The sequence below is a fragment of the Lampris incognitus genome, chromosome 1 (assembly GCF_029633865.1).
Source record: "Lampris incognitus isolate fLamInc1 chromosome 1, fLamInc1.hap2, whole genome shotgun sequence".
Classification (NCBI taxonomy): domain Eukaryota; kingdom Metazoa; phylum Chordata; class Actinopteri; order Lampriformes; family Lampridae; genus Lampris; species Lampris incognitus.
The window spans coordinates 28,227,788-28,249,894 of record NC_079211.1 but is presented as its reverse complement, the minus strand read 5'-3'; the positions used below and the strand labels follow the sequence as shown (position 1 = coordinate 28,249,894).

The 22,107-nt window shown below is 43.4% G+C and overlaps 1 protein-coding gene across 1 annotated transcript in view; it reads left to right on the top strand.

Moving 5' to 3' along the window:
• The window catches only part of LOC130110196 (putative methyltransferase NSUN7), a 65,204-nt gene that overhangs the window by 18,069 nt on the left and 25,028 nt on the right, over window positions 1-22,107 (top strand). Inside the window, 4 exon segments of the mRNA XM_056277213.1 lie at window positions 5,243-5,420; window positions 6,331-6,559; window positions 7,073-7,216; window positions 8,075-8,176. Of these exon segments, the coding sequence (XP_056133188.1) occupies window positions 5,243-5,420; window positions 6,331-6,559; window positions 7,073-7,216; window positions 8,075-8,176 (653 nt within the window).

Genomic DNA, 22,107 nt, shown 5'->3' with positions numbered 1-22,107 from the left:
TGAAAACAGCCCTCCATTATGAATCTGGTCATTTCGGAGTTGAACATACATTTACATTAATAAGAGAGCGCTTTTTATTGGCCCAAGATGTTTCAGAATGTGAAAGTTTGGTGTGAAAGATGTGAGAGGTGCTGTTTCAGGAAAAACCCCATGGCAAGCCTCAGAGCCCCTCTAGTCAGCATCCATACAAGTGCCCCCATGGAGCTAGTTTGTATAGATTTTCTGATGCTGGAGAGGTCTGTAGGAGGGATTGAAAATGTGCTGGTGGTCACCGATCACTTCCCCCGATTTGCCCAGGCCTATCCAACAAGAGACCAGAAGGCAAATACGGTCGCCAAGCTGCTGTGGAAAAACTTCTTTGCCGGTTTGGATTCCCAGCTGAACTCCATGCTGATCAGGGGTGCGACTTTGAGAGTGCAGTGGTGAGACACCTGTGCAAGATCACTGGCATTGCTAAGACTCACACTAGTCCATATCATCCCCAGGGAAATGGAACTGCAGAGAGGTTCAACCGCACACTAATGGACATGCTGGGTACCTTGGATCCTAACCTGAAGCCTCGCTGGCATGAGTACATTGATGCCATGACTCATGAATATAACTGTACCAGGCATGACTCCACAGGCTACAGTCCATATTATCTAATGTACGGTAGACATCCCCAACTCCCAGTCGACCTCATCTTCAATCTGCCATCAAGTGATCAACCCTGTGAACACATACATTACATTACAGTCATTCAGCCAACGCTTTTATCCAAAGCGACTTACAATAAATGCATTTAACATAGGAAATCAGGAGAACTACTAGTCATCAGAGGTCATAAGTGCATCTAAACAAGCGTCTAAGAGCAAAACCAGTGCTAAAGTAAAAGTGCAAGAATGAGATTTTTTTTAAAAGTGTGAATACAATAAGTTCTAAGAACAAGTAACAGGGTAGTAGTTCTTAAAGAGGTGAGTTTTCAACCTGCGCTGAAAGTTGGGCAGCGACTCCACTGTCCTGACATTAGTGGGGAGTTCATTCCACCACTGTGGGGCCAGGACAGAAAAGAGCCGTGACCGGGTTAATCGGCAGCAAGGGCCTCAGCGATGGGGCAACCAGGCGTCCTGAGGCAGCAGAGCAAAGTGGTCGGGCGGGGGCGGGGGTGTAGGGCTTGACCATGGCCTGGAGATAGGAAGGAGCTGTTCCTTTCACTGCCCTGTAGGCTAGCACAAGAGTCTTAAACTGGATGCGAGCAGCTACTGGGAGCCAGTGTAAGGACATGAGAAGGGGAGTTGTGTAGGAGAACTTAGGGCGGTTGAACACCAGACGAGCTGCAGCTTTCTGAACAAGCTACAGAGGTCTGATGGTCGACGCCAGGGCACCGGCAAGGAGGGAGTGTCCGTAGTCTAGCGGGAGATGACCAGAGCCTGGATGAGCAACTGTGCCATCTCGTCGGTGAGGAATAGGCGAATCCTCCTGATGTTATAGAGGAGAAATCTGCAGGAGCGAGCAACCGATGCAACGTTTTCAGCAAATGACAGTTGGTTGTCCAGGATCACACCCAGATTCCTCACAGTCTGAGTTGGCATCACCACGGTGTTGTCAATGTGGATGGCCAGGTCTCAGTGCGGGCAACCTTTCCCCGGGAGGAACATCAGCTCTGTCTTGTCCAGGTGGTGTGTCGCCATCCACTCCGAGATGTCAGTCAAGCACACAGCAATGCGTGTCTCTTCTTGTGTGTCAGAGGGAGGAAAGGACAAGATCAGCTGGGTGTCATCAGCATAACAATGGTAAGAGAAGTCATGCGAGCAAATAACAGAACCCAGGGATGTCGTGTACTGGGAGAAAAGGAGAGGACCCAGAACCGAACCCTGTGGAACGCCTGTAGCCAGTCTGCAAGGCTCCGACACAGATCCCCAGGCCAAAGAACAACAAAAGAAGCACTATGACCGCAAAACAAAGAGCCGCATATTCAAGCCAGGGAGGGGACAGAGTCGTAATGAAAGTTTGCCATGTGGAAGGCAAACAGAAGCTGGGTGACAGGTGGGAACCACAGCCCTACATTGTGGTAAAGAAACAGCCTGGAATTCCAGTATATGTGGTTCACTCAGAGGATGGAGAGAAAGAAAGCGTTTTCCATCAAAACCTTCTTACCTAGTGCATGTTATTTTTCCCCATGGAGGCTGGACATACAAGTGAAACAGGAAAACCCGATGAGGAGGCCAACACCTCATTCAGTGAGTCTGATGGGGAAGACTGTGGAAGGGAGAAGACTGAGGAGTAGCTCGGTATGATGCAACTGGATGAAATGAGTGGGAGTGATCAGAGTGAGCCAGAGGAGGAGGAGAATAAATCTCCAAGATCCACCAATGAAGAGGAAAAGGAATCTCCCCAGGTGAAAGGTTTACCTTCCGAGTCAGTAAGGGTCAGGAGAAATCCCTTTAGGGACAGACACCCGCCAAAGAGACTGACGTATGAATTAAAGGCCCTGGACCCTTGTCAGTTCAGTGGAAGATTGACCTGGGATGGAGAATATGGGTGAGAGCTAAAGCAGAGATGAACAAGGAGGGTGGCAGAGAATGACACACATACACATACCCTGTGACACACACACCTTTTAAACACATACAGCATGACACACACACCTCATCATGGCTGTGTTTGGAGTTATGGGTTACTTGTGGACTTCTTAATCTGATAGTGGCGACGCAATCAAATCATAGCAGGGGGATGTAAGGAAGTGAGTTACACTTAATCACCGCCAGAGGGTGATCTTGCATTGTCGGCACGTATTTTTCCTTTCTAAATTTTTTCCGAATTCTGAGTCTTTTGTCCCTCCGTGGCTACTGTAGAGCCAGTTCCATTTTGTGTTACAAGAAACATACGACGAGTTCTGTTTTGTGTTACCAGCTGCCTGTATGCTGCGAGTGGTGCTGTACCTATGCGAGAAACTAATAAATGCAGCAAACCTGCTCTGCCACAACTGCCATCAGGACTCCTGTCTTCTCCCTCTGTCCACCCCAGAGTCAATATACATGAAAAAATAACACAACACAGGGACTGTTCAAGGGGTGTTCGGGCCGACAGACAAGAATAGGGTTACATATACAAGTTAAGTACAAGCATATATACACTGAACAGCCAAAACATTAAAACCACAGACAGGTAGGTGAACAACATTGATTATCTCATTACAGTGGCGTCTGTCAAGGGGTGGGTGATATTAGACCGCAAGTGAACAGTGAGTTCTTGAAGTTGATGTGTTGAAAGCAGGAAAAATGGGCAAGCGTAAGGATCTGAGCAACTTTGACAAGGGCCAAATTATAATGGCTAGATGACTGGGTCAGAGCATCTCCAAAATGGCAGGTCTTGTGAGGTGTTCCTGGTATGCAGTGATCAGTACCTACCAAAAGCGGTCAAAGGAAGGACACCCAGTGGATCGGTGACAGGGTCATGGGTGCCCAAGGCTCAGAGATGGTCATGGGGAGTGAAGGCTAGCTCATTTGGTCCGATCCCACAGAAGAGCTACTTTAGCTCAAATTGCTGAAAAAGTTAATGGTGGCTATGATAGACATGTGTCACAACACACAATGCATTGCAGCTTGCTGCGTATGGGGCTGTGTAGCCACAGAGCAGTCAGAGTGCCCATGCTGACCCCTGTCCACCACTGAAAGCTCCTACAATGTGCATGTGAGTGTCAAAACTGGACCATGGAGCAATGGAAGAAGGTGGCCTGGACTGATGAATCACATTTTCTTTTACATCATGTGGACAGCCGGGTTCATGTGCGTCATTTAACTGGGGAAGAGGTGGCACCAGGATGCACTATGGGAAGAAGGTAAGCCAGCGGAAGCAGTGTGATGCTCTGGGCAATGTTCTGCTGAGAAACCTTGAGTCCTGGCATTGATGTGGATGCTACTTTGACATGTACCACCTACTTAAACATTTTTGCAGACTAGGTACATCCCTTCATAGCAACGGTATTCCCTGATGGCAGTGGCCTCTTTCAGCTGGATAATGTGCCCTGCGACTGCAAAAAATTGTTCAGGAATGGTTTGAAGAACATGACCAAGAGTTCAAGGTGTTTCCCTGGCCTCCAAATTCCCCAGATCTCAATCCAATCAAGCATCTGTGGGATGTGCTGGAAAAACAAGTTTGATCCAAGCCCCACCTTGCAATTTGCAGGACTTAAAGGATCTACTGCTAATGTCTTGGTGCCAGATACCAGAGGACACCTTCAGAGGTGTTGTAGAGCAGTGGTTCTCAACCTTTTTGGGGTCCTGGACCCCCTGCGTATTTTTGATCTACCCTGAGGACCCCTCCACCTGATCTTGGGGGAGGGGGGTTGCAATTTGATAGAAACAGTAGAAACTGCATTTTAAATTGCATTATAGCATTTATTCACTCTTTGGGGCAAAAATAAGAGCTTTCAGTTGTAACTTAGATATAGTTAACAAAACAGAATTCTTATGCAGTAACTTTCAGATATATGTAACAAAACAGAATATGTATTCAGTAACTTTCAGATATATGTAACAAAACAGAATTTGTATTCAGTAACTTTTAACAATGCAAACGGGAGCGAGCTCTCTTATTAAAATACAATAAATTACACTTGTGAAACAGATGTAATTAGAGAAAAAAGTCCTGTTACCCTTTATAGTTTAGGTAGATAAAGGTCTCAGTCACATTTGAGTAAAATTTCTATAAATGTCATAGGATCTTTTTTTTAAAGATATTTTATTTTCACGGACCCCTTGCAATTACACCACGGACCACTAGGGGTCCGCGGACCCCCGGTTGAGAAACACTGTTGTAGAGTACCTAGCCCGATGGGTCAGAGTTATTTTGGCGGCACAAGAGGGACCTACACAATATTTGAGCATATGGTTTTAATGTTTTGGCTGATCGGTATATACTAATGTATGCTACAATATGTTACATATTGCACAGTCCTGACAGGACGGTTGGGTCCATAATACATGGAGAATGCTGAAGGCTGAAACACCATGGCTGGCAGCTAGGGCGGTGGCGCCAATCTCCAAATCTCCAAAATCTGATTCTGGTGCTGATTCTGAAAAATACCCTCCCTCCCTCCCTCCCTCCCTCCCTTCCTTCCTTCCTTCCTTCTTTCCTTCCTTCCTTCCTTCCTTCCTTCCTTCCTTCCTTCCTTCCTTCCTTCCTTCCTTCCTTCCTTCTGTCTGCTCCTGTTCTACCTACCTTTTCCTCTCTGCTGTACTTCTTCCCTCCTTTTATCTAGTCTTGATGAGGTGTGTGGTGTGCTGAAGACAGCAGGCTTCTCACAGGTGAAATCAATCAGGCAAGGGCACACCTTCTACCAGGACCCCCACTGTGAGGATACGCTGGTGTTCCCTGCCCAGGTTAAAGCTGACCTGCACCGCACCAAGCTGCTCGATGACCACAATCTCATCATCCAGGTATGGGCAGAACAGAGGAATTATCAATTGATGGGTGGGATGTGAAACCCTATCAATCTTATATTTATTTATAAATTCTGTTTATAACAGACTTTATAATAATTCATTAGTAGCCTGGCATCCTTAATGCTAAAATGGATTAGTTTCTGCAGGTTAAACGTAATTAATATTATTCCCAGTCATCTGGTCAGAGCCAATTTTTAGCCAATCCATAACGTATTCCATTTTCAGGGATGGGGAAAGTACAGCATTCATGTTTAATGTCTACTCAATTAAAATCAAGCTGCCACGCATGCTCTGAAGTAGCATCACACAACCCACTAAAATCTAATTGTGCGCCCATATTCAATTAAGCACTGGTAAATTACCCCCCCCCCCAGCTCACACTGTCTCTCTCCTGCTCTCTTTTTTCTTCTCTTTTACTTTCTTTTTTTCCAAACATCCTTCTGCTTCTCCTCCCCTGTCTGGTTTTGGATATGGATACTAATTTAGTAACCTCAATCTGGCCCTGGATTCATTCAGTATTATCTCCAGAGGAGCTTTGTTGATTGAAGTGCATAGCCACAGCAATCTGACTGTTACTCACGTTCTTTCTCTCTCTCCCAACCTGCTGCTCCCACCTCTCTAAAACCACTCTATCGCGCACTTCTCTTGCTCCCTCATCTAATCCTGCTGCAGTTTTATTCACCCCTATTGCACAACTAGTCCTCTCCCTGCCTTCCTCCCATTTTGGTCTCTAGAATCTGTTTCTGTTGTTTTATTGATGTGATAGTGTGGCTCTTAAAGCCTAACGTCACCAAGTTTTTTTTTGTGTGCAACTCTCTCTCTCTATATATATATATACGTATATATATATATATGTGTGTGTGTGTGTGTGTGTGTGTGTGTGTGTGTGTGTGTGTGTGTGTAGGATAAGTCGTGCTGCCTGGGTCCACATGCGGTATATCTGCTTTTGTCCGGGGAGGAAGATGTTCTGATGGTGGGCTGCTTCTCCGGCCTCACCGTCTCACACACCGCCTCCCAGATCACTCTCAACCAACATGCGTCCAACAGCAAGAACCAGTCCAAAGTTTATGTGTGCATTGGTGATCGTTCAAAGGAAGAGCTGCAGGAGGCTGTCAACAATATTGGCTGCAGAAGTAGGCACAAAATGGCTGGCTGCATGAGTCTGTCATCACTATCTATTTGTGTCTTTTTAGGTACAAGAGAGAGAGAAAGAGAGAGAGAAAGAAAGATCAGTAATTGGCTATTCTTTACTCCCTTTCCCTGAACATCCTCATTGTGCCTATGTACAAGGAAGAGGGAAACTCTTGGAGAATTCAAAGAGATGGTCAGGTCAATGTAACTGGTTTCTATTGGAACCTGTCAAAACGTTTAGTGAGATGCTTGTTAGCCCAGATAAATTTACCTATTTCACCTTTTCTCTCCTCTCTTTGCTGTTCTCCTCTCACTAACTTTTGCCCCCTTGCTGCTGTCTTGGCCAGGGCTCCCTTGTTAATTAGATTTTGATTGTCCATTGGATCTTTCCTGGTTAAAAAAAAGGTTAATTAAAACTTTTTAATTTTCAATTAGCCTAGCAAGTATGTGCTTACGGATTCTTGACTTTAAATGTCTGAGTTGCTAGAGTGCCATTTTATTTGTGTTTTGTTCAGATGTGAGGCTGATACCAGAGGTCTTCCAATCTTTGGACTGTAATGACACAAGGCTTCAGAAGGTGCGCGTAATTCTATTGACCCCACAGTGCTCCTTGTCGGCAATCAGCAACCCTGTTGATTTCATACTGCAGGAGAATGGAGGTACACAAACTGGAGTTTGGAGGCTCATGTGGTAGCATACATACACAACTACACTTTATTAAAACCTGACAGTCTTACTGCTTGACAAAGGATAGACATTCAGTAACATATTAGCTTTACAAAGCCAACCCACAACTCACTTTGCTCAGTCACTTCGCTCATTGTGAAAAGTATGCTTATGAGATTGAGGCGGGCTTTTTGAGGCCAGTAGCATATTGTACTTACTACACTGTGTTGGACATGACATATTGATAAAGAGGAGAGGATCACGATGTTCTGTAGCACACCTGCTAAGTTCTTAGACTTGTTAAGATCAAATTGCAATTACACTGAGGTTATAAGCTGATCTCATGCCATATAATGAGTCCTACTCTACACTTTACAAAATAATCCTTTTAAGGTTTCCTCCAATAAAGAGATACAGCGATACACCTGAAGGTAATAGAGCGTAGTAGCCCCATGAACTCAGAATCCAGTATTCACACTACAAGAAAATGAAAGTACAAAATGAAAATACTTCTAAATCCTGCTCTGCTGTATACATATACCCTATTAATCACAATATACTATTTAGTAATCCTCACTAAATTCTTAAACCTGCTGTGTGGTTGCTATTACAGAGTAGGGAGACACATTCAATATGTTCTCCTAGATTGGTGAAGTGTAATCATATCCTGCAATCCTGCTTTTTTTTGTTGCACTAGATTTGCTTTTCCAAGTACGAAAAATTACTATCAGGAAGTGGAACCAGCCCAGAACTCATGCTTGCATCATATATTCTTAGACACACATCAGAATCCATATAAAATAATGAGATGTGAGGTTTTACTAAAGTGAAATTTGTCTCTATTCTGTCAGATACAGACCTGCTTCAGCACCTATCCCAGGGTTCCATAGCCCAGAGCAAGCTGGAAGCTCTGGTAGCGCAACAGAGGAAGGACATTGATCACGCCTTGAAGTGTGAGTGTATAACCATTTGCACACACACACACACACACACACACACACACACACACACACACACACACACACACACAGATGTACACCCACATGTGCTGTACACACACGCACACACACATATACAGCAAGTATATTGGTTGTACATCCATACTCATGCACACATGTATTTGGGACTGAATTGTGATTTAAGGCTATACTAATAAAATTGAATGAAAAAAAAGTAAAATGTATATATTCTTACCCTGTAATTCAGCAGAAAAACTCAAATTGTGACGATGATAGTTTAATAATAATTTACTTTATACTTACTACCTGCCTTATACACTTGTTATGTTGAATACACTTATCACTGTAATGGTTATTATTTTTGCAATTTGTTATTGTAACCTGCACGACAGGGGAATGGGCCTATGCTTGCGCAGGGACAGTTTACAGTCTAATGTCTAAGTTCAGTGGAGATTGGTGTAGGTTTTTTTCTAGACCGGATTCTAGTACTCACCCCAAAGACAACACACACACTCGTGGGTATAGTTTACAATAAAAAAAACAATTTATTTAAACAGTTCAAAGTAAAGTTATTTCAATATCAATACTAAATTAGATGTGTTATATATATATATATATATATATTACTCTATTATACTTTTTAAAAGTTCTTCCTAATATTCTATTTATTGTCTATATCTATCTATATTCTATTTTATACCCTTCTAATATATTACTTATGCAGCCATATTCTACACTAACAAATTAAAGAAAATAATCCAAAATAAAGTATGAGTGCACTCAAAGAAAATAATAAAGAAAAGAAAAGGGGGAATGATTCAGTCTTCCAATCTGTGCAAGGTGCAATGTCCAGATCCTACCACAATCAAAGGGGCAAGTTAATGTAGAGGCGATGATGATGAATCCAAATCCAGGGCGATGATGGGGGCAATCCAAAGGGGGTATCCAAGGGTTCCAAAAGGGTGTCGCAAGGGGGGTTGTTCGGGGTACTAAAAAAACCAGTCAGGATTCCAGCAGCGTACAAAACACAAGAGAAAAGAGTCTTCCTTCTTCCTTCAACGGGAGATCATCTGTCAAGGAAGCTTCGTGGGAGGGATATTTTTTGTCGTAGTTCAAATGTCCTGTAGCTCAAATATCCGTAGTTCAAATATCAATAATTCAGGTATCCATAGTCAAAGTTGTCCGTATTTCTAAATATCCGTATTTCTCTTCTCTATTGTCGACGGTTGTTTGCATGGTTTAAACTCTGTAGCTCGTGTGCCTCCTAGAGGCTACTCGTGGAACTTACATACATCACAGGGTACATGTAATCATGTGGGTTACATTCTCCCCCTCTAAACCGCATCAGTCTCTGCATGCGTCTAAACACTGTATGGTCTTGCAGAGGGCACTCTAGAAGAATCAGGGACATTTCTGCCCAAACTTTCGAAAAATGAGGCCATGGCTAGGACTAAAGGTCTTCCTAGTTCACCATAACAGAGTCTCTCAGGGGGATGTCTTTCTCTGATAGATCTTCTGATCGGTTCGCTCTCAGACGGGTTTCCGTCAGACAGGCCAGCCTGGCCTGTCATACCAGTGGGCGGTGCACTCTCGGGTTCAAGTGGGTTGTTTTCAGGTGAACGTCCTTCAATAGGTCCAAATTGAGGTACAACAGTAGTAGATGATGCGGGGTCTCCCTCAGGTAAGTGTCTTCGAACAGGTTGAGAGAATTCATCTGTGACTACTTCTGTCTCACGCCCAATGGTTTCTTTTCAAGTAACTGATTGTGAACAGACTCAGGGGTATGGGGTACTTCACTAAGGAGTGGACTATCAGATTGGGAGAACTCCGACGGACTTGGATTCAACCCGACTGGGTTCAACAGTTCCGTGGCACGTGCTAGAGGGGTGGCCTGTGTGGTTGTCCTAATGCTTTGGGGAAACCTTGTGGAGATCTGTGGATAGCAATCCTCATCCTCGTCACTGCTGGGCATATCTGGGTCAACAATATTGTCGTGCCTGGTCTGCTGCGAGACTGTTTCCCTGCGTCTCAGCCTCCTTGTTGGTAAGTTTGTGTCAGGTTCTGAGACTTTATCTGTAACAGGTAGAAAGCTGCAGGGCAGAAGAAGGTCTCTGTGAAGGGTACGGTGTGGACCTTCACCCTGTTCTTGCTTGACGACATACACTGGGCCATCTCCCATCCTCTTCACCACAGTATGGACTTCCTTTTCCCATCTGTCCGCAAGTTTATGTTTTCCTCTTAAATTGACATTCTTCACCAGGACTCTATCTCCGGTAACAAGTTCTGCGGCTCTGATCTTTTTATCAAACCTGGCTTTATTCTTCTCTCCCATCTTCTTAGAGCTTTCAGAAGCAAGTGCATAGCTGTCTTGGAGGCGCTGTCGAAGATGTTTAACATACTCTGAATGCGACTTGAATCCAATTTGGTCTGGTGTAAGGCCTAGAACCAGATCAATGGGTAGTCTTGGCTGTCTACCAAACAACAATTCATATGGAGAGTAGCCTGTGGTGTCATTTTTCGTGCAATTGTATGCATGGACTAGCGGTTTGACAAAGTCCCTCCAATGATATTTATCCTTGTCTTCTAGCGTCCCGAGCATGCTGAGAAGGGTCCTGTTAAATCTCTCGACAGGGTTTCCACGTGGATGGTATGGCGTGGTTCTGATCTTTTCGGTTCCAATCAGACAGCACAACTCCTTGATGGTGTGGGATTCAAAATCTCTCCCCTGGTCACTGAGAAGGCGACTTGGAAAACCATACTGTACAATGAAGTTTTCCCACAGTGTTTTGGCAACCGTATTCGCCTTTTGGTCTTTCGTGGGGATGGCAACGGCAAACTTGGTGAAGTGATCCGTGATGACGAGGATGTTTCTAGTGTCCTTACTATCAGGCTCAATACAGAGGTAATCCATACACACCAGTTCAAGGGGATAACTGGTCTGTATATTCTCCATATGAGCAGCATGCTGGGAATTGGCTTTCCGCCTCACGCATCTTTCACAAGTCCTACACTTCTGTTCAACAGACTGAAACATCTTTGGCCAGAAAAATCTGGAACGAACAAGATGAAGGACACGCTGAGCGCCAAGATGACCGACCTCATCATGAAGGCCTTGCAATGCTCTTTCTCTGTGGCTACTAGGCAGCACCAGCTGATAGATCTGATTCCCACGATCAAGACATTTCCTGAACAGTACTCCATCTATAAGCTCTAGTCTATTCCATTCTCTAAGGAGCAGCTTGACTTCTGACAGTTCAGAGGACATCTCTTGAAAAGTGGGTTTTCGGTTTCCTTGAATGAAACTGATCACACGTCTGATAGATGGATCCTGTCTTTGAGACTGATACCAGTCATTGTGAGTCATTCCAGGGAGGGTGCCTTGTCCAGAGAACACAAAGTCATCAGGGATGGCAGAAGCATCTAAAGCTAAGGATTCAGCAAGAATGGGGAGTTCTGGCTGCAAATAGTCAGCCAAAGTGGTCACAGAGTGGCGTTGACATAAAGCAGACAGCATGTCACCAGAAACAGTTTTGCTTTCTCCATCCAAAACCCTTTGCTTCAGCTCTTCTATCCTCGCTTTCTCCTGCTTGAACTCCTCATCTTCTTCTGACGGACTCTGGGGTCTTCTGGACAACCCATCGGCATCTTGATTGCTGATCCCAGCCCTATACTTTATGGTGAATCTGTAGGTTGACAGAGCGGCTAACCAGCGATGTCCTGCTGCATCAAGCTTTGCTGTGGTCAACACATAAGTTAGGGGGTTATTGTCTGTTAAAACCTGAAATTCTGTTCCATAGAGGTAATCATGGAATTTCTCACAGATGGCCCATTTCAAGGCGAGGTACTCTTGCTTGTGGGCAGGATAGTTTTGTTCACTTCTGGATTGTCCTCTGCTGGCATAAGCTACAACCCTCAGCTTCCCATCGTGTTCCTGATAGAGCGCAGCACCGAGACCATCGCGGCTGGCATCAGTATGCAGGACGTAAGGAAGATTGGGATTGGCGAAGGCAAGAACAGGGGCCGAAGTCAGTTTATCTATGAGAGTTCTAAAAGCAACGTCACACTCTTCAGTCCACTCATTTCCAAAAGGTAAGGTGGGATTGATGGAAGTCTTGACCCTGTCCTTCTTGTAAATCTTCCCTCTTTTCCTTGGAGCAACATAGCCAGCAGTTAGAGCATTCAATGGCTTTGCTATTTTAGAGTACCCTTCCACAAAACGTCGGTAATATCCAGCAAATCCTAGGAAGCATTTGAGCTCTTTTCTGTTGGTGGGTTGAGGCCATTCTCTCAAAGCAGAAACTTTGCTTGGATCTGTGTGGACTCCATTGGCATCTACAACATGGCCAAGGTATTTAACAGAAGTCTGGAAAAAATGGCATTTTCAGGGGACAACTTTAGGCCATAGTCTTTGAGCCGGTTCAACACTTTCATCAATCTGGCCTCGTGCTCTTCTAGTGTGTCAGAGAAGACAATCAGGTCATCCAGAAATACTAGTACTTCATTGAGATGCAGGTCTCCAACACATTTCTCCATCAGTCTCTGAAAGGTGCTTGGTGCATTTGTCACACCTTGGGGCATACGATTAAACTCATAGAAGCCTAGAGGGCAGACAAAAGCGGTCTTGTGCTTATCTTCCTCTGCAACTTCTACTTGATAGTAGCCTGACTTCAGATCCATGACAGAAAACCATTTGGCTCCACTAAGAGCAGAGAAGGTGTCTTCGATGTTGGGGAGAGCATAGGCATCTTTGATCGTTCTCATGTTCAGCTTCCTGAAATCTATGCAGAGTCTTATTGCACCATTCTTCTTCTTGACAACTACAATGGGGGAAGCAAATGGAGACTCTGACTCGCGAATAATTCCAGCGTCTAGCAGCTCTCTTAGGTGTTGTTTGACAGCTTCTCTGTCAGAGGGATGAATGGGTCTGGGTCGCTCTCTAAAAGGGGCCTCATCCTGGAGTCGGATGCGATGTTTTACTGCAGTTGTATGACCATGAGACAAGTCATCAACAGCAAACACCTCTGGCATGCTGTTCAGCTGGTGTGTGATCCGTTTTTTCCACTCTTCTGGAATGGGGGAATCTTCCAAATCAAAGTTGGTGGTGTTACTCTGAGACTGAGGGATGTCAGGCACAGTCATATTTTGGGATTCAGACGGCATCACATACTGTGCTACCATCATTTCAGCTATCACCTGCCTTGGATGCAGTGTGACACTACGATCAGTCACATTTCTGAGAATGACAGGAATCTTGTTTAAAGATCGAAGTGGAGTTTCTATCAAGGAATTTTCAACAAACACTCCACCAGGTAAGGAAACGGTTTCAGGGGATTCGACCACGAAAAGGGAACGTGGGAAATGTTTCTTCACTCTGACATCTCCAAAGACAGACACTTTTCTTCCTGGTGGAATGGTGACAGGATGGCGTCCATGCAACTTAACATGATTGGCTGAAATCTCTTCCTGATGACTTAGGGCAACATGCTGGAACAGCAAGATACAGTCACTATTGATATTGGGCCTTTGTAAGAATTCTCTTCCATGCTTTTCTATGCCACCTTCATATAATCTGTCAAGGACATTGGTTCCAATCAATAGGGGAATCTGAGTGTTAAAATGGCAATTTGGCACAATGAGAACTAATGAAGAGACCTGTTCAGCTACGCCAGTGATGCTGCTGGGGAAGGAGATGAGGGCTTGGATATAACCCTGGTAAGGAACATGTTGGCCACCTGCACCTTCTATCTGGAAAAGAGTCTGAATGGGCTGGATGGGGAGGAACGATAAGTGGTTCAAGTAGAATGTCTCTGAAATGGTTGTTACTTGGGAACCGGTGTCAAGGATTGATTCACATTCTATTCCTTCAATGGAGACAGATGCAGTGCAGCGTGGCCCTACAAGTTCACAGGGAAGGGATTGGCTATTTTGGTATCTTTGTCTGTATCTATTTTTTCTTGTCTGGGTTCTATTCATAATATCATTAATGGGTTTGGGACTCTTATGCTGGTACTTAGCTCCTGAACGTCCCGGAACAGGAGCTGCTACTAGTTTAAAGGCATGGAGGTGAGGGTATGCGTATTCCTGTGAGCTTCACGTTTTTGTCTCAGCTTGGTGTTCTTTTGATGGACAAGAGCGGGGTTGGGGGCACTCACACAGTGGGCAGCAATGTGACCATCTCCACCACATTTAAAGCAGAACCATGGCTTGGGAAAACGAGGCGTGTAAATTCAAGGTGTGGAGGCATTCATGACCATGCAGCTGGTTTCAATCTGAGTTCTGTTTGGCTGTGGTTCTTCCTTGATGGACAGGGTTGCAATTTGTTTCTTTAACTCAGCTACCTCATCGCGGAGTTTCTGTGTGTCTTCATTTTTGTTTTCGGCTGGGGCTTCGATTCCATAAACAGTGTGGGCATGCACTGAAGCTTTTGAGCTCCCTAGATGTTTCTTCATCCTATCTAGTTTAGCTGAACGGCGGCCTTCTTCTGTCCTAAGCTGATGAAGCAATTCAGGAAATGAGGGTGGGCTATTTTTTTTCTGTTCAAGCTGAAGACCTAAAATCAACGAGTGGTCCCAGCATCCTCTGCAGAACTGTCTTATTAAGTGTTTTTCTGAATCTACAAGTGAAGCTCCCCCTCTAGAGATGACTTTAGTGAGGAGGGTCTGAAGTCTGAATAAATAATCAGATGGCTTCTCTCCAGAATTCTGGTTTGCACTCAAGAATGCAGCAAAAGCTCTTCTCCATCTTCTACGACTCCAAAGGCTGATTCGATGTGGTTTATGTACGCAACAGGGTTTGCATTGACACCAAGTGGTTTCACCATGTCAGAAGCTGGACCAACCAAACTCTCTAGAACCTTTCTGATTTTTTGTGAATCGGTGACATAGGTGTCACTTAGAAGCAGCTCAACTTGAGTTCTCCAAGCTTCATAATCTACTTCCCCATTTGGCTTTGGAAGCCTACCTGAGAAGGTTCGAATTTTACTTGGGCTACTGTATGGTTGTGTTGACTCATTCTTAATAACATGTTCTACTACTACGTTCTGGATGCTCGGGGGATTAATGATGTCTTCTTCAAGGCTCATTGAATTACGCATGGGTGAGTGTGTGGTTGGAGCACGGTGAATGTCAGATATAGATGGCCGTCTGTTACATTCTTGGGTCATGCTAGGCGTGTGCTCAACATCAATGCTAGGCTTAGTGTCTTGCATAGGGCTGTGTTCCGGTAAAGATGTGTTGTCAGTTTTCTGTGATGCTGTAGACCGAATGCGCCTCAGTTCATTTTCTAAGATGGAGGCATAGCCTGACATGGCACTACCACCAATAGCGCTGAGTTCTTCGAGATATTGCTGGGCTAAGTCTTTGCCTATTTCCTCTTGACATATTTGTCTAATTGTTCTGACATTCCAGAGAGTAGTTGGATCAACAGGGCTAGGTATAAGGCCAAGGGTATCTGGGGTTATCCTGGTGATTGACTTTTCACACTCAAATTCTATTATTATCCTACCATTAGGTTGGTTGGGCTCATCCACAACTCTGATGCAGGATGAGATCTTCCCATGTTGTTCGAAGAAGCTTATTATCGTTTCGGCAGAGCTCATTTCATTGACACCTTCAACTAATAAGCTGTTTTGTCCATGGACTTTATACTGATTGCAAAGATCCATATTGACTGTGTTATTTTCAACAAAAAAAATATAATCAAGTATTTTATAGAGAGGTGTGGTCAGTGGGGTAGTATATGGCCTGAAACGCTAATTAACCAATCTCCTGGCTGGCTCGCCAACTTTCTGTAACCTGCACGACAGGGGAATGGGCCTATGCTTGCGCAGGGACAGTTTACAGTCTAATGTCTAAGTTCAGTGGAGATTGGTGTAGGTTTTTTTCTAGACCGGATTCTAGTACTCACCCCAAAGACAACACACACACTCGTGGGTATAGTTTACAATAAAAAAACCAATTTATTTCAACAGTTCAAAGTAAAGTTATTTCAATATCAATACTAAATTAGATGTGTTATATATATATATATATATATTACTCTATTATACTTTTTAAAAGTTCTTCCTAATATTCTATTTATTGTCTATATCTATCTATATTGTATTGTATACCCTTCTAATATATTACTTATGCAGCCATATTCTACACTAACAAATTAAAGAAAATAATCCAAAATAAAGTATGAGTGCACTCAAAGAAAATAATAAAGAAAAGAAAAGGGGGAATGATTCAGTCTTCCAATCTGTGCAAGGTGCAATGTCCAGATCCTACCACAATCAAAGGGGCAAGTTAATGTAGAGGCGATGATGATGAATCCAAATCCAGGGCGATGATGGGGGCAATCCAAAGGGGGTATCCAAGGGTTCCAAAAGGGTGTCGCAAGGGGGGTTGTTCGGGGTACTAAAAAAACCAGTCAGGATTCCAGCAGCGTACAAAACACAAGAGAAAAGAGTCTTCCTTCTTCCTTCAACGGGAGATCATCTGTCAAGGAAGCTTCGTGGGAGGGATATTTTTTGTCGTAGTTCAAATGTCCTGTAGCTCAAATATCCGTAGTTCAAATATCAATAATTCAGGTATCCATAGTCAAAGTTGTCCGTATTTCTAAATATCCGTATTTCTCTTCTCTATTGTCGACGGTTGTTTGAATGGTTTAAACTCTGTAGCTCGTGTGCCTCCTAGAGGCTACTCGTGGAACTTACATACATCACAGGGTACATGTAATCATGTGGGTTACATTATCATTGCTTGTTTTTGGCAGCGACAGGCATGGGCGGCAGTCTATGAATACTGGGATGGCATCCAGCACTTTACCTGTGCCCCATCCATAGGGTTAGTGATTGTGTCAGGAAGGGCATCTGACGTAAAATTTTGCCACATCAGTATGCGTATTGACAAGACCATACCGGATCGGTCGAGGCTCCATACCGGATCGGTCAAGGCCCGGGTTAACAACGGTCGCCATTGGTGCTGTGCCCTCACAGGGTACCGATGCAAACTGTAAAATCTGCTGTGGCAACCCCGGAGAAACAGGGAATAAGCCGAAAGAAGAAGTTATCACTGCTTGCTTGAGCTTGTTTCATATGTGACTGACTGTTGCTGGCAATTATTAACAGAGAAATAGTAATGTTATAAGAAGGTTGTGATCCACAAGTTGTTGTCATGTCACTTTTGTGTTGATTCACAAAGGGGTTATATCTAAAAGTGGACTTCACCAAGTCCACTTTTAGATATAACCACTGCATTAACACTTGCTCTGCATGACTAGCTATGTAAATTGAACAACTCATTTCACCTCTTTTACGCAGCATCACACAAGTTTTTTTTTTTTATAACTTTGTTTATTGAATTTTCCGCACAATCAACATTTACAAAATAATTGTCCTCATAAGTTGTACAGCATGAACACAATACACTAACACACCAGAATACAATGAGGAATAAAAACACACCCTCAAAGGAGAAAAAAAAAATCAAATCAAATCAAAACAAATTAACTAAAATAATTAAAATAAATAAATAAATAAAATAAAATAAATAAATACAAGTACACATATTCCAATGCCCTTGTCCGCAGGCCAGCCAACCCAGCACAGTCCCTCACAGACATCATGTACACATACACCCTGCCTCCTTCATCACCGGAGCTTGCCACGCCCCCACCTCCATCCAACAAGGACATCAATAAAAAGGAAAAAATATGTATATATATATACACACACATCACTCTGGAATAACAGGGAAATGAAGTCGCTTAACATAAGAAAAGAAGGGGGTCCACATTGCCCAGAATTTGTTTAGAGACCCTTTGAGTGTGTGCCTAATTTTTTCCAGCTTTATACAATTTAAAACAGACTTAATCCAAAGAGCATGAGAAGGGGGTACAGAGGATTTCCAACTAAGCAAAACCAATCGTCTCGCCAACAGGGTAACAAAGGCAATAAAATCCTTATTAATATTGGTCAGTTGCGATGTGGGCGAGGGCACCCCAAATAGCGCAATAAAAGGGTCTGGCTTGATCTGTGTGTCACATACTTCTGAAAGTGTGCTAAAAATATTTTTCCAAAAACCATCAAGAGATGAGCAACACCAAAACATGTGCACATGATTAGCAGGAGACTGGTTACACCTCACACATTTAGGATTTATGTCTTTGTAAATTTTCGCTAGTCTCGCTTTGGTCCAATGAGCCCTATGAATGATTTTGCATTGAATGAGACCATGTCGGGCGCAGACCGAAGAGGTATGTACCCTTTCGAGTGCCCTCTCCCACAGCCCATCAGATATTCCCTCCCCCAGTTCCTCCTCCCATTAGGATTTAATGTCATTAAGTGAGGCAATTCTTAAAGAACAAATTTGTCTATAAATTATTGACAAGGTACCTTTCAGAGTGGGAAGCGGGGTACGAAAGGTGTCAAACTGTGTTTCACCAGGAAGGGTGGGGAAATGAGGATCCAAATTGCGGACGTAACTCCGGATCTGTAAAAATCTAAAAAAATGATGCCTGGAAAGACCAAATTTAACTGCTAGTTGCTCAAACGTACTAAATGTATTGTCAATGTAGAGATCTTTAAACCTTTTTATACCAAGACTAGACCATATTGAGAAAGCACTATCAACCATAGATGGGGCAAAAGCAGGGTTCGAGGCCACCGGAGCAGAAAGAGAGGTTGTCTGAAACCCAAAATGGCGTCTAAATTGATTCCAGATCCTCAATGTTGTTTTGACACACACATTCTTGGTGAAAGAGGAATAAGGGCCTGTAATGGAGGAGTGAGCGAGGGAAGACAATGATGCCGGTACAGACGAAGCAGCTTCCATCTTTAACCAAATTGGGGACGGGGACATCTCTCCACCTCGCAACCAGAACTGAATGACCCTAAGATTAGCCGCCCAATAATAAAATCTAAAATCTGGTAGCGCCATACCTCCGTCTGACTTGGGTCTCTGCAAGAGCTGTTTTCGTATCCTAGGAGTCTTCTTATCCCATATGAAAGGTAGAATTAGGCCGTCTATTTTTTTGAAAAATGTGTTGGGAAGAAAAATCGGTAGGCACTGAAAGAGATATAAAAATTTAGGGAGTGTGTTCATTTTAACAGAATTAATTCTCGCTACTAAAGAGAGGTGCATCACTGACCAGCGTTCAAAATCATCCTTAGTGCGGGTTAAAAGCGAGGAAAAGTTTGCCCGAAAAAGGTTTTCAAATCGACTCGTGACCTGTACACCAAGATAAGTGAAACAACTATGAGCAACTTTGAATGGCAAGGTATGTAATGGGAATTTTTCCGCGGTCACATTAAGCGGCATCAATTCGCTTTTACTGAGATTCAGTTTATACCCTGATAAATGACCAAAGGATGTAATAGTAGCAAGGGCAGCAGGAACAGAAACAGAAAGATTAGATGTGTATAGCAATAAGTCATCTGCATATAAAGACACCTTGTGCTCATGTCCGTGTCTAACTATACCTTTGATAAGAGGGTTGGAACGAAGTGCTATTGCAAGGGGTTCTATGGTGAGAGCAAACAATAAAGGGCTTAGAGGGCAACCCTGGCGTGTTGACCGTTGCAGAGGGAAACAGCCTGACTGAGTGTTATTAGTCCTGACAGAGGCTTGGGGGGACGCATACAGAAGTCTTACCCAAGTAGTGAATTTTGAACCAAAGCCGAATTTATTTAGTGTATAGAAAAGGTACTTCCACTCCACCCTGTCAAACGCCTTCTCCGTGTCCAGGGATATAATGGCCTCCGAGGTGTTGGTGTCAGAGGAATTGTACATGATATTAAATAGTCGCCTAAGATTGAAGAATGAATGTCTATTTCTAATAAATCCTGTTTGATCAGGAGAGATAATCGATGGGAGAACTGTTTCCAGGCGTGTTGCCAGAAGTTTGGCTAAAATCTTATAGTCAACATTTAACAGGCTAATTGGACGATATGATGCACATTCAAGAGGGTCTTTATTATTTTTAAGAATTAAACAGATAGTCGCTTGAGTGAGAGTCTGTGGAAGAATACCATTAACAAATGCTTCATTATACATTTCAATTAGAATAGGGGCTATTTTGGGGAAAAGCTTTTTATAAAACTCTGTCGAGTAACCGTCAGGCCCTGGGCTTCTCCCGGGTTGAAGGGATTTGACAGCTCTAGACAGTTCTTCAACAGTGATTGGTTGTTCTAATTCTTTAACCAAATCCTGGTTGACTAAAGGTACATCAAGGGAGTGGAAGAAGTCATCAAATTCTGATAAATCAGCATCACTTTCAGAAGTATATAGAGACTGGTAGAAACTTCTGAACTCATCATTTATCTCCCTAGGGTCTAATGATATTCCGGATGATGTATGAATTTTGGGAATTCGATGTGATGATGAAACTTGACGCAACTTGTGTGCTAATAACTTACTGGCTTTTTCTCCCTGTTCATAGTAGGTGCTCCTAGACTTGACAAGCAGCTCAGTAACTTGATCTGTTAGCAAAGTGTCAAATTCTGCTTGCAAAGTTAAGCGCTCCTTATAAATATCTGGAGATGGTGAAACGGAATATGCGTTATCTAATTGGGCAATGCGGCGTGTTAGCATGGACAATTTATCTTTTTTAAGTTTGTTCTCATATGTGGTGTAGGAAATAATTTCACCTCTAAGATAAGCTTTCAAAGTTTCCCATAGGGTAGACGCAGAGATACCTGGGGTTCTATTTGTATCCATAAAAAAGTCAATTTGGGCCGAAGCAAAGTTAATAAAATTTTCGTTACTGAGTAATTGAGTGTTAAGCCGCCAAGGCGGTCTCTGATTATTAGCTGTTTGAAAGACTACTCCCATAGTGACAGGGGCATGGTCCGAAACCACAATTGGATTATATAAGCACGAAGATATGGAATGGAGAAGTCTATCATCTACAAGGAAGTAGTCTATGCGCGTAAAAGTGTGGTGTACCGAAGAGAAAAAAGAGTATGCCCTCCCAGATGGATTAAATGTTCTCCAAGGGTCTGAAACAGCGAAATCAGACATAAAGGTACGGACAACCCCAGCTGAGGTTGATAAAGTAGTAGATTTAGTGGAGGATCGATCCAAATGTGGGTCCAACCAGCAGTTAAAGTCACCGCCTATGATCAGCATATGGGAGGACATATCAGGGAGTGTGGAGAAAACCGATTTGAAAAAATCACCATTGTCCCAATTAGGACCATAAACATTAACAAGAACCACCTTCGTATCGAATAACCTACCACTGACAATTACATATCTACCATTGGGATCAGCTATCACATTAGAACATGTAAAAGGTACTGATTTGTGAAGTAAGATAGCCACCCCTCTTGACCTACTCTGAAATGAGGAATGGAACACCTGACCCACCCATCTGCACCTAAGTATTGAGTGTTGTGATACCTTGAGATGAGTTTCTTGGAGGAAGATAATGTGAGCTTTCAACTGATGGAGGTGGTGGAGAACCCTACTGCGTTTAACTGGGTTGTTAATGCCCCTACAATTCCAAGTGAGAAAATTAAAACCATTCCCTCCAGCAGGATGAGCTACGTCAGGCTGAGTCATGTCTTAAGAGAGAGAGGACATGTTAAGGACAAGGCATAATGCAAATTAAATATTTTGGCTGACCTCAATAGTGCAAATTCAAAAAACAAAAACAAGTGACAAAACACAAGAAAACAAAACACAAATACAGAAGGAAAAAAACCCTCCCACAAAATCCCTCTTGCCGAAGCATCTCCCCAACTGAGATGCAAGCAAACCCCTAAATACAAAAAACCTTTAGAGCAACGCATACCAACTTAGCTAGCTTACTCTTAGCTACCTGAGATTTGTGACCATTGAACTAGAATAAAGCAAATGAGCATAAGTCGGTCTCCAATAACATTAGGAACCGAGGAAAACTAACTCAGTTAAGAGAGGTACAAAATCTATAAAGTGGCA